The sequence below is a fragment of the Colias croceus genome, chromosome 16 (assembly GCF_905220415.1).
Source record: "Colias croceus chromosome 16, ilColCroc2.1".
NCBI classification, from domain to species: domain Eukaryota; kingdom Metazoa; phylum Arthropoda; class Insecta; order Lepidoptera; family Pieridae; genus Colias; species Colias croceus.
Genome location: NC_059552.1, coordinates 4,873,119 through 4,885,569, shown reverse-complemented (window position 1 = coordinate 4,885,569; position 12,451 = coordinate 4,873,119). Strand labels below are relative to the sequence as shown.

Here is a 12,451-nt window from a genome sequence, read left to right as displayed (position 1 = left end):
GCTTGAATAGAGATAAACTCATGAAATTATTTTATTGTCACCTATCCCTGATATGTATTCAAAGTTTTAATCAAATCTGTACGTTTAAAATGGGCCAAAATTGATTCTAAAGGACTCAGTTACGTACAAAAATAATATATTTAGTTGAAATAAGACGTTAATGTTATTGTTGTGATAATAAGATTTTTTTTTGATACTTGATATATTAAAACTGCAAAAAAACGCTAGCTTACCTAATAGTTTTTTTTATCTCTTATTCTAAAAGGTTTAAGTTGTTGGCTAGTTTTATTCGCATCTATTTTAACTGTTTTAATATAATGTAAAGGCAATCGTTGCAACTTTTAAGCTGTAAAATGATATACTTTGGCAATAAAGTTGGATATAAAACTCGTATTTCTGGAAAGTGTTGCCAGCAGACGCTCAAATTGAGAATGTTGGACAAATCCCTTAAGTTCCAACAATAAGCCTTACCTGTGAGCTACGAAAATATTATTAAACTCTGTAACAATATTGTCAGGGTATTTACGGATTTTTGTAGTTGTCGTATGAAAAAAAGGAAAACGGAACGCTTTTCTTCATCGTTTATTTGGTAACTACCTATATATAATAATACTAGTAACTACCTATATATTATACATGTACGTTCTAACGGCACACACCTATAGATACGAAAAAGCTTTTTACACAAATTCGTGTACCACCTTGTTCACGAAATACTTGTTCCTATTTCAGCAACAACAATGATCTCAAACTAGAAATATGTTTCACGCTTCGCGTAAACCGTGTTAGCCATTTGAGTAAATTAAATCTACGTATTTAGGTATATTGCACGTAGTTTCAACTATATCCTATCTCCATTTGTCACTCAGCATGTGGAATATATATCACGTTAAAATAGTAATGTTTTCCCGTTGCGAATGTTCAACAAATAAATCATGAATGCGGGCCGTTCCTACCTGCCTAGTGCCTATACTTATGAAGGTATAACGTATTATATTATTGCGTAGGACGGGAAGTTTTCTGGATCTTATATGGTAACTTATGTAGTAACTTTCAAAACTACACGAATTATTCGATCTGATCGACGATTCTGAATCTAATTTGCTGTGGCTATAGGGAGATCTTACCTACATTCTTACCTGAAGATAGTGATAACTACCTATGTCTATTATTATTATTATTTAAACCAGTAAGCACAGTGTTCGACGTTCGTAGTTCGTACATCTTGCATATAGTTGTCAGTTTATTATGTCAGTGCAACCACAACACAATAGCAGTGCTATTTAATTATGAGGAAGTGCTGCTATTATCTTAACTACACACCAATCCGATAGAAGATAGTAAGCCACTTTACATGATAACATTACTCAGTACCTATATAGAATCAAAATAATAATATTGTACATAGAGCTGCATATACACCTCATAATTCACAAACCTTTTCTACATAACTCTATTTGTTTAAATTGATGGTTTTTCAACGGTGGTTTTTTAGTTAACTATTTTTAATAGGTATTGGCTATTGCGTATTTCTGAATAAAAAAAACTAGTTACATCTTAATAAAATTAATGAAAATAATTACGTTTCCATTAGGGCTAATAAGTACATTAACTAGAGAAGCGGGCAAGACATTTCTGAAATAAAACCTAGGGTGAAACGTAGGTCGTTTTTATCATTAAGAAATTAATAGGTATGTTGAATTCCAAAACTAATTCAAATGACATATCGCTATTCAATTTGATGAAACCATCTAACATGAATACACTGAAGCTTAAATTTAAATGTATCAAATAGAGAGTGTTATTTAAATTGAATAACAATAGCTTCAGATTGGTCCCTACAGGGTTAATAAAGTTGTACCCTCGACGTTCGCTCCAACATCTGTAATTGCGTCCTAAGTATTCAGCCTTTGAGCTCTTTGCTTTGTTCGAACGGCAATGGTTTCCCCTTCATTATTATTTCCGTCGAAAACATTCCTAGAGAGTTGATGTTTTTACTAGTCCCAATTCACTTTTTGGTGTTATTTGATTTATTATTAAGGCCGGTTGTATTTTACTTACCTAGTTACGTGTACGAAACCTTTTGCATATTAATAAAATTATTTCATAACTTTTAATTAATACCTACTGTTACGTTTATGAATGTAGGTACCTATTATTGTTTATTTATTTATAACTCATAAAGGAACTTATTTACTAACTATCTAGGCATGTATATAGGTGCTATTAGATACTTATTTTGCTAGTAGATACCTTTTGTTTCAGAAGTAACATATTTTATTAAAAAAAACGACCGACCTAAGTACCTGTTGTATGACGCATTAAGTTATTAGTTAATACATAGGTACATAATTATTATATTATAGTGTACACAAAAAGTCGCAAGCTCAATTGGTTAACAAAAGCTTAATATGGCACAGTGTACAATTAAATGCGAAAAGTAAATACAAACCCGGGAAAGCGAAAACAAAGTAGGTCGGGAATTCATAACCCGAGTGGCTTATTAAAATTTTAGGTCTATAATAACACAACTAAAATATTATTTGTATTATGAAATACCTACATATTGTTGAGATTTCATTTATTTGGAGGGTAGTAGTAGGTAGTCTTCGTGTCTCCTTTTATCCCAATTTAAAGAGTTACACAAATAAATATGAACACTTAATACCTACCTATACAGAAACTAATATCTACATTTGTCATATATAAAAATCAATGCCACTTTTCGTTGTAATTCCATAACTCGAGAACGGCTGAACCGATTTCGATAATTCTTTTTTTATTATATTCCTTGAAGTACGAGGATGGTTCTTATGTAGAGAAAACGTAAACATGTACCACGGGCGAAGCCGGGGCGGACCGCTAGTTTGTCATATAAAGATGTTTAGGGCACACGCGATACCAATGTTTATGATGTTAAGTTGCGATGGGATAGATGTATTGATTAAAATCTAATATTATGTTTAATATACTTCAATATTCAAGATCACTTTTGTTACCGTGAGGTATATAAATGTTAAACTAAAGACGTACATAAACGTGCGAAGGATTAACACTTACTAGTATTCGACATCAAAGATAACAAAAATAGATATATTATGTACATACACTTAGTACATACATAACTCCTCGAGTATTTACATGATGGTAGCAGGAAAAAAGATTTAGTAGAATTATCGAGTTTGTTTTGGAATCACAAAATACACGAGGTAATTTTCTGTTTATCAGACAGGTATCATAATATAACTATTATGCAGAACTTAATTAAAAGTCGTGTTTCTTATTCACAGATTCGTGCTTTCATGTACTGTACCTGTAACTGATTACCTGTTTACTTATTCTTCTGTAACACAGACTCGAGATGAAGATGGTTTACCAGTCTATTTTTAAAAAACAAATTGCCGATCGTGCATTCGTGTCATGATGTTGCAGGTTGCTGTACCAAGTTTTACATTATGTAAACGTTAAAATAAGTTAGCAGTTAAGTTTATTTTACCAAAGAAGAAATCATCAACAATAACAGCAAAGTACAACATCGAACAAAATGCAAGAAATAGGTCCATATTTTCGCAACATGATACCTACATCATGTAGAGTAAATAGTACTTACATTTCTAAATCTATCTAGACACGCCTGGGCGTTATAGACAATATTACAAAATTTTATAGTACTTAGTATAATCTTAAAATTCGACTACTGTTAGAGAATTTTTACCGTTCCCGACACCGTCAATCGTAAAGTTCCGTGGTTCCTTGATTTTCCTTTCTGAGATATAGATGATAAGCATTCTGTGTCCTGCCAGACCGAAAATTATTTTTTTGTCCCACCAGGAATCGAACCCTGGACCCACATTTTCTGACCATTCGATGAAGGTTTAGTTTATAAAAATAATATCTTTATACATACATAGGTGCAATTTTAACTGAGGTTGTAGGTATATTTTGTTGTTCTACCTTTCAGTTTCAATATTCATCTTTTTATGTATCACTTAATATGATATGAACAATTGTGTTGTACTTTTGTGATCTATCATTATCATTTTCTACAAAGAAAAACTCCATTCAAAATATGAGTAAATCTAAGTAGTTTGACGATTTCTATCTTAATCAAAATCTTGTATATTATGGGTACTCTATAAAAGTATACTACATACTAAAATGACAATGCCATAAAGAAACAAATATAAATATGGAATTTATAATAATTTTATTTATATTATATAATACATTAACTAACACTAAAACTACAATATCGCCTACTTAGATTTTGCTTGTACATTTGTCAATTTCTTAGGATCAAATTTGTACGTCTTTTGCAAGGGTCCTTTACCAGCTTTTGTGAAAATCATTTCATCTACTCTTTGTCTATCTGCTAAGTCCCTAGATAATTTAATGTTAGTCCATGATTCTTTGGCTCCGGCTACAAAACCCTTTTTCTTAATTGGTAGGTTTTCTGGTGAATGTTTGATGATTGCTGGTATTTTAAAATACTCTCTTACGCGTGGCATCTTGAGGAAACCAACTTGACACAGTGATATGAAGTTTGTAGAACACCAATAGACAAGAATGGCACCTGGGAAGTTAATTGTGAATGGCAACATAACAACAGGTATGGCTCTGAGCACATATCTCATTACTTGCATATTCTGAGCATCTAATCTGCCACCGTCAACACCCACTTCAATGGTTAACCACATGGTTGCACTGGTGATTATGGGAAGAATAAAATATTGATCAGGTACTGTTAAATCAGCAAACCACCAAAGTCCACCGTGCATCATACTCTCAACGGGACAGTTGGCCATACCTCTCAAACCCATAAAGAATGATATAAACAGAGGTGCTTGTGCTAAAGGAGGAAGAAGATTCTTTAAAGGGTTTAATCCTCTCTCCTTCATAAACCGCATCATCTCTTGTGCATATCGAGCTGCCTCTAATTGATTTCCAGTCTGCCTAGCTTGTGTCATCTTTAATTGAAGTGTTTGTATTTCTGGTAGATAATTATTCATTATTGCTGAATTTCTTTGTGATAAAATAACAAGGGGAAACATTAACGCTCTCACCACTATTGTACCGCAAACAATCGCTCCCCACCATGGGACATCAAGGGTCACATGCAAATACTCCATACAATTTTGAATAATACCCACTGGTCCCCACCCACCAAGGCCTAAACTGGCAAATGTGGGTTCTCCATTCGCAGCCAACGTCTGAACAGCTTCGGATACTTGTTCAAATGTTGAGGGGTCAGGCACGGGCGGCGGTTCTGGTATATTTTCAATAACATTCGTAGGCTTAACAACTTCTGTACCGGTAGAGGCAAATCTAATAGAACCAGCTGAGGAATAGGCGTAATAAACCTTTACTTTTCTAACCTCAATCTTCTTTTCACAAAATATGTTAATGATACCACTCCGACGACCATGACGACTCAATAATTTAAACATACCGACTTTTTGTGTTCAGATGTTGATTTTATAAATAATATAGGCTACTATTTCTTACATAAATTCGAAAAAGCTTATTTATTTCTAGTCGACTCGTATGTCAAAACTGATGTCAAAATCAAATTTTAACAAATGACATAAGGCTGTACCATAGATAAATAATCTAAGACCGGTTTGTCGGGTAGATATTTGTATAATTTAAATTTCATAAGTATTTACTTAAATACGGTACTGCTGGATTTTTTTCTGTTTAAATTCTGACTAATATTTTATATTACTTTGTTAAAATATAAACCTATTACTTTGTAGTAGGTTCCTTTCACAAATACTTCAAAATCTTATGTCAGAAACACGTGTTGCACTTGACAATGTCTTATGTCAGTCAGTTTATTTATAATTAGCTAGAGCATGATTATGTTGGTGTTGTTTTAAAATATTATTATAGACATTTACTCAAAACTTTGAATAAAATCTTCAAAATATGGCTCATATATCATATCCATATAAAAAAGTAAATAAGGCAGTCTTTCAAAAGCCAGTGACTGCCAGCACAAAAGATTTAATATACTGGAAGAAACTTGGTGTAAGATATTTTTATTTTCCATAAATTTGTGCAATTTTCGACGCAATAATATATATTAACATTTCGGTTTATTATTTCAGTTACCAGTACTTGTAAAGGAATTTGGTGCAATAGATTATATTGACTTTAGCCCAGTTGAACCACACTATTTTGCTGCAACATGTTCAGTCAGAGTTCAGGTAAGACTATGAAATAAAATTTCTTTTAAGTTCGATTTCAATTATATCCATAAATTGGATAAGAAACAGTTGATAATTTACAGTTATTGTTTACCTACTCTTACCTTCTGTACCTAAGTTTAAAATTAAAACAAAAAATGTATTTTAAGTAATAAAATATTTTAGTGTATTGTATTTATATAGTATAATCAATAACTGTTCTGTATTAGTATGCATTTAAAACTTTGTATATTTTTAATTATCTTATTATAGATAGATAGATTTAGAAACTGATTCAATTTCATAGCAGCTAATGAAGAAGATTTGGTACAAATGCAACATAATTACCATTCAAACTTGCTTTTCCAGGTATACGACCCAATCACAAAAGTTGTGGCAAAGAATATTTCAAAATTTGTAGAAGCTGCATATGGAGCCACTTTCCGAGGTGATGGGAGACTGCTTGTTGCAGGCAGCGAAGAGGCTGCAGTTAAATTGTTTGATGTTCAATCTAAGAGTGTACTTAGAGTTTTTACTGGTCATACTGGGCCTGTAAGTAAATCTAAATTTTATTTGCTATTCATGAAATTTTAGACATTTGAAGTACCTAGTAAATAAATGTTCCGACACCTTTTAATAACTCAGGCCCCGGAATCACAGACACAATAAGGAAATCTATTGTGTCGTGGACCAATCGGGCCGCTCGGGGCTCAATGGGTTATATAATATGATTTATAAAATAAGATTGAGATTTAGTATCTTACATTTATGTTGCAAATCAATTCTTGTAAATTAGTCTGAGTCATACTACTATTTTTAAGTTTATCCACTAAAGCCAAAATAGATAATGAAAATAATTTAATTATCTTTTAGGTACACAGAACATTTTTCACAAAGGACCAAGTGAAAGTTATCAGTTTCTCAGATGATAAATCAGTATGTCTATGGGATATAGCAACTGAAGAGAAAATTGCCAGCTTTTCTGAACACACAGATTATATAAGAGCTGGAGCAGCAAGTCCTGTATCACCAGAAATTATTTTATCAGGCGGTTACGACCATGCCGTTAAACTCTATGATTGTCGTTGCAATGAAACTGTGTTAACAGCAAACCATGGCAGTCCTGTTGAATCAGTACTCTTCCTTCCATCTGGTGGAATATTTATTAGTGCAGGAGGCACCGAAATTAAAGTATGGGATATATTTAATGGTGGAAAATTATTAGCAAATATTTCACAGCACCACAAGACTGTTACTTCTCTACGGCTGGCAAACAATAATAGTAGACTAATGTCTGCATCATTAGATAGACGTGTTAAAATTTATGATATTTCAACATTCAAAGCTGTTCACACCATTGATTTTCCAAATGCCGTGCTGAGTATGGATATTTCAGAAAATGATGATATTCTCGCAGTGGGAATGATAGATGGTGTTATCTCAATACGAAAACGAGAACAACCAGTGAACCAGTCTGTTGAAAATAAAGGAATATTCAGGTTTGCTCCAGACCACATTGACCCACAACAAACTGTTGATGTAGTTGTATCTAAATCTAAACCTAAAACAGAACCAGAGGCTGATAAACATATGAGGAAAATGGAATTTTCCAATGCTTTGTCAGTTGTCTTAAAACCATATACAGCTACAAAATACCCAGAAAAAACAGTTGCTATTATGCAAGAACTTCTTAGAAGAAAAGTTTTACATGTTGCTATAGACAAATTGCCAGAAAAAAATATAGGAGCATTATTAAAGTTTTTGAAGAAAAACATAGGTGAAACAAGATTAATGAGAACTGTTATTGATGTAACCAATGTTTTTATAGATGTATTTGAGACAAGAATGTCCTTACTTTCAGAAAAAAACATGTACTTGTATAAAACACTAAAAAAAGATATTGAATGTGAAATTGAAGTGTGTAAAAGGGTCAGTGAATTGGAAGGTGCAATAGGTTTACTTCTTGCAGCAGCCCAAGTTGGCAGTGCAAATAACATTGATTATAATGATATTTTAGCCCCATCATCAAAGGCGCAGAAAGAAATTATTATTGATGTATAAATAAAATAAAAAACCTAAAGACATTACTTATTGTTTATTTTATAAACCTTTCTCAAAAGATGTTTAGTTAGCAATATAGATTTTATACGTATGCCACTGGTGCGTATACCATATACCACAGCATATACATAATAAGGCAATATCTATAGGTAACCATTTCTGAAAGGACCTGTGGACCAATCATTAATGTTTTAAAATGATCACCTAAGTTCCGCTCAACATATGGCGTAACTGCACGCTCATTTTTTATTTGTTTTAAAGTGAAACGCATCTAATATGCCTTCGTGTGTATTACGATATTGCACAAATAATATGGAAAAGTGCAAAAGAATAACTTTCATCGGTAAGTACCTAACTAGATAATAATTTTTAAAACTTAGAGCAAAAAAATGGCGCACAGATTTTGTTCGTGGTGTCTCCTCCATACGTAGTAATATTATCTCAATGGCTATAAGTTATTTTTTTATTATTTACTACTTATTTTTGATTGACATTAAACACGGATCACTTAAGTTTTGTTTTGCATATTAATAATTGTTCGACAATGAAAGTAAATATAATTTGTTTGGATATGGAATGTCAGAAATGATTTGAAAAAGATTTATTGTATTGTTCTAAGATTATAACATCGTATTGTATCATCTAACGTTAATAAAAAGCCTATTTATTAAAAAGATTCACATAATTTAATTGCTCGAAAGCATATTTTGCTTGCTGGCAATGCTTTCAATAAAATCTCTGTGGACTGTGCTGTGCTGTTTATGCTGTGGTGAGTGCTGACGGCTCGCGTCTGTGACATATAATCAAAATGACAATTTCATTGAAAATGAAAAGATGAAACTAGTGGATGAATTTATTGTTTGTAGATGAAAAGTGGAGTGCGATTTAACGTGTTATGTGATGTAATTATTAATGTGTGAAAAGTGAATATTGCAAATGCTACGCGTTCACGATAAAATTAATTTATTAAATCATGTATTCAAGTTTAGCAATAATGTCCTGTAATCACTGACTTTAATTTTATTAAACAAATTTGTTATCTGTATCATTATTTGTAAGTTCACTTCAAAGGTTTCATATTTTAGTTTTTGCCCTTTTTAATAATTCTGCAAATAAAATGTTACGCATTTAAGAATAGCGAGACTAAAAGTTATACTCGATATTTTGTTTAATAATTAAAGACTTTGTGTTGATTGACAAATTTGATCAACCCCTTCAATTGGATTTCATTATTATTTTTAGGAACTGTATAAGTCCAAGTAAATAAAAGCAATGGAAGAAAGGAGAGTAGCAGACTATTTTGTGGTTGCTGGTCTCCCAGAACAACCAGAAGTACTGGATGATTCGGATTCTGGGCACTTAAAAGGATACAGTACTAAAGCACCAATCACAGATATTGGTATGTTTATTTTTTAATTAATATTTACACAACAATTTAAAATTTATGTGCAATTCTGAATAGGTACACATTACACAGTATGAAAATATGTGCAGTGGTTAAATGAATGTTAACCCCAAAATTATAAATTATAAAAATATCTATCTATAAGGTAAATGAGGAAGTAAATAATTAAGTTGACAGAGTATGTGCATAAATTGATTCCCTAGGTCACATTTAGTTGTGTTTGATTGTACTTATGTGTAATTATGTATTCTGTTCGACTGTTCACTATGTTTTGCATACTAATTTGAAAATTGTACTTCATATTAAATATCTCAATCTATTATTTAAATATATGATATGCTCTTAGATTATAAATCAACTTTTTTGTAAGTGGTTTATATTATGAACATTCAAAGTTAAATTGTGTGTTAGATAAGATTATTGTTCATATGAAAAACCCAATTACCATTGTTAAGCAATACTGATTAATATTCAAAACTAAGCCTGCAAAGTTCAAACTTCTCTTTAAAAATAACTATAATTGACAATATCTAATTCATGTTTATTTGGCATTGCAGATTTGAACGTAACATTGAACGTAATATGATATTGATCAATGCATGAATTTGTATTAGTTAGGTATAGATATCAGACCATTTGAGCAGTTCTTTCAAAAATAAAGAAATCCAATAATTTCTTTTTTCATGTCTAACTGCTTCTTGCTAACTGCTTCTTAGTAAAATACCATGATAAACCAGCTAACTATGTGACATGGATTATGATTATCACCTCCAGAACAGTATAAGTTAGGCAACCTAACTGGTTTGACTTAGGTGATAAAATATGGTTTACATATTATATTTCAACTTCACAACACTTTTTTTTGTGTAATGTTCAGGCAAGTTGTCTGATGGTAAGCGCAGGTGCGAACAATTGGTTAGCATGCCTGATCAGAGAGGTAAAGCCTATTCAGACTGCCTTTAAATAAATCCAAATTGTTATTCATCAAGAAACACATTTGGAGGAAAGGAAAGGGAAACAATGTCGATGCAAAATCTCTCCTCCAAGTTCTTTGCCTGTCTTTTGGGTTGATTTATGATAGAATTAATTCAGTTGTTTTTTGACTAAAGCATATCAGCATTCACATTTTTTCATTTAATTGTTTTCTTTAGATATTTTTAACATGTATGAACATTAAAATAAGTCATTAATTAAAATCTCTCTATCTTCTTAAAATCCTATCATACTTAAATGCGAAAGTTTGTGACTCTTTCACGCAAATACCACTGAACCGATTACGATGAAATTTAGCATGCATATAGAGTAACTTGGAGTAAAGTGTAGGTAACTTGGATTAACACATAGGATAGGTTTTATCCCGGAAATGCCACTGGAACGGGAACTATGCGGGTTTTCCTTTGAAAACGCGGGTGAAGCCGCGGGCGGAAATCTAGTAGGCTTATATTTTTTGAAACTTCTTTAACTGCATGTTTCAAAAATACAAAGTTCTAAGTTATCGATCATTAGAACTCCTTATCCCAATTTTTTTTTATACCTATAATATACACTCATCAGCCTGCTACTTTTTAAAACTATGTACAGATAAATCCTATCTACACATATAATAATCTAATGAATTCATAAGTAATAATTATCAGCACCATTATCCAAACTATAATAAATTACATAAATGTAAATGCTATTGCAATTGCTATAAATTTCAAATTGTTCATCCAAATTTTATGCCCTTACAATCTACTGACTGAAAAGAATAATTTGATTCTGACAACTTTTTTTAAAGCCTGTGAGTTATTTTTGTTTTAAATTACCAAAAAAAAAATAGTTCTGTGCTTACAATATGTAGTTATTTAATTATTTTTCAATTTCAATAATTATATTTCCACTAGAGGTCCGCCCCGGCTTCGCCCGTGGTACATATTTCGCAATAAAAGGTAAAGCCTATGTCCTTTCTCGGGTATCAAAATATCTCCATATCAAATTTCATGCAAATTGGTTCAGTAGTTTAGGCGTGATTGAGTAACAGACAGAGTTACATTCGCATTTATAATATTAGTATGGATTTGATGAAATTGATACGTCAAAATTAAAACAATACTGAAGGGTGCATTGTCTACAAAGTTAAGTTTATAATCCTTATGTAATTGCTTTTCTACCAAAGCTATCATTTTACAGGAATATTAATCTAATCTGATCTGTGGTCTCAACTCAGATTACTGTTGCAATTTGTAACTGATATACAATTATGTTTTGTTAACTTCCTTGTTTTAAATGTTTCATTTGTTTATTTTATATCCCATGACATGTGAATAACACTAAACAGTAAATATGTACTTTATTTATTTGAGACATGATGTTTCCTTAAAAAATTGGTTATTGTTTTGTTGTGGATGAGTAGCAAAAGCGACCAATTTCGATTAGGAACAAAGTCATGTATCTTTAATATTATGATAGAGTTAAAAATTAAACTAAAATAACTATTATAATAAGAAACAATGTTGTCAATCTTAATCAAAACATGAAAAAAATTTAAAATGTTTTCTAGTATGTAATCATAGCTTTTTGAGTAAAAGGAAATAATCATCGTAATACTAAGGCATCCTATTATTACATGGCAATGACCTTTACAAAAAACTTACCATAGTAAACGAGGCTCTGAAATATAATTTTCGTTTTAAAACGATAACAATAGAGCCCACCATTCACTGTTTCTTTATTGATGTAACACTGCATAAGTTTGGGTAAGGTCATTTTTTTAGGTTCCACTGAAAACAAATGGTCGAGTATCCCATTCTTACAT

General features: G+C 31.5%; 4 protein-coding genes across 12 annotated transcripts in view; 2 read left to right on the top strand and 2 right to left on the bottom strand.

Moving 5' to 3' along the window:
- Positions 1 to 2,612, bottom strand: part of LOC123698554 (pancreatic lipase-related protein 2-like) — a 68,774-nt gene extending 66,162 nt beyond the window's left edge. The window contains exon 1 of the mRNA XM_045645219.1: positions 2,564 to 2,612. The gene's annotated coding sequence lies outside the window, so the exon portion shown is untranslated. The remainder of the gene's footprint in view (positions 1 to 2,563) is intronic.
- Positions 2,613 to 4,188: 1,576 nt separating this feature from the next.
- LOC123698532 (mitochondrial inner membrane protein OXA1L) lies at positions 4,189 to 5,582 on the bottom strand. The gene has a single exon (XM_045645187.1). It carries the CDS (start codon positions 5,445 to 5,447, stop codon positions 4,257 to 4,259), a length of 1,191 nt encoding a protein of 396 aa, XP_045501143.1. The 5' UTR covers positions 5,448 to 5,582; the 3' UTR covers positions 4,189 to 4,256.
- Positions 5,583 to 5,847: 265 nt separating this feature from the next.
- LOC123698531 (U3 small nucleolar RNA-associated protein 15 homolog) lies at positions 5,848 to 8,275 on the top strand. The gene is made up of 4 exons (XM_045645186.1): positions 5,848 to 6,030; positions 6,111 to 6,209; positions 6,558 to 6,740; positions 7,062 to 8,275. Exons 1-4 carry the CDS (start codon positions 5,929 to 5,931, stop codon positions 8,247 to 8,249), a joined length of 1,572 nt encoding a protein of 523 aa, XP_045501142.1. The 5' UTR covers positions 5,848 to 5,928; the 3' UTR covers positions 8,250 to 8,275.
- A 268-nt stretch (positions 8,276 to 8,543) lies between these two features.
- Positions 8,544 to 12,451, top strand: part of LOC123698405 (DENN domain-containing protein Crag) — a 28,436-nt gene continuing 24,528 nt past the window's right edge. For 7 of the 9 annotated variants that reach the window (XM_045645016.1, XM_045645021.1, XM_045645019.1 and 4 more), the window contains exons 1-2: positions 9,085 to 9,303; positions 9,492 to 9,648. In XM_045645016.1, the coding sequence (XP_045500972.1) occupies positions 9,522 to 9,648 (127 nt within the window). In that variant the 5' untranslated portion in view covers positions 9,085 to 9,303; positions 9,492 to 9,521. The other 2 variants (XM_045645014.1, XM_045645015.1) reach the window with 2 other exon arrangements.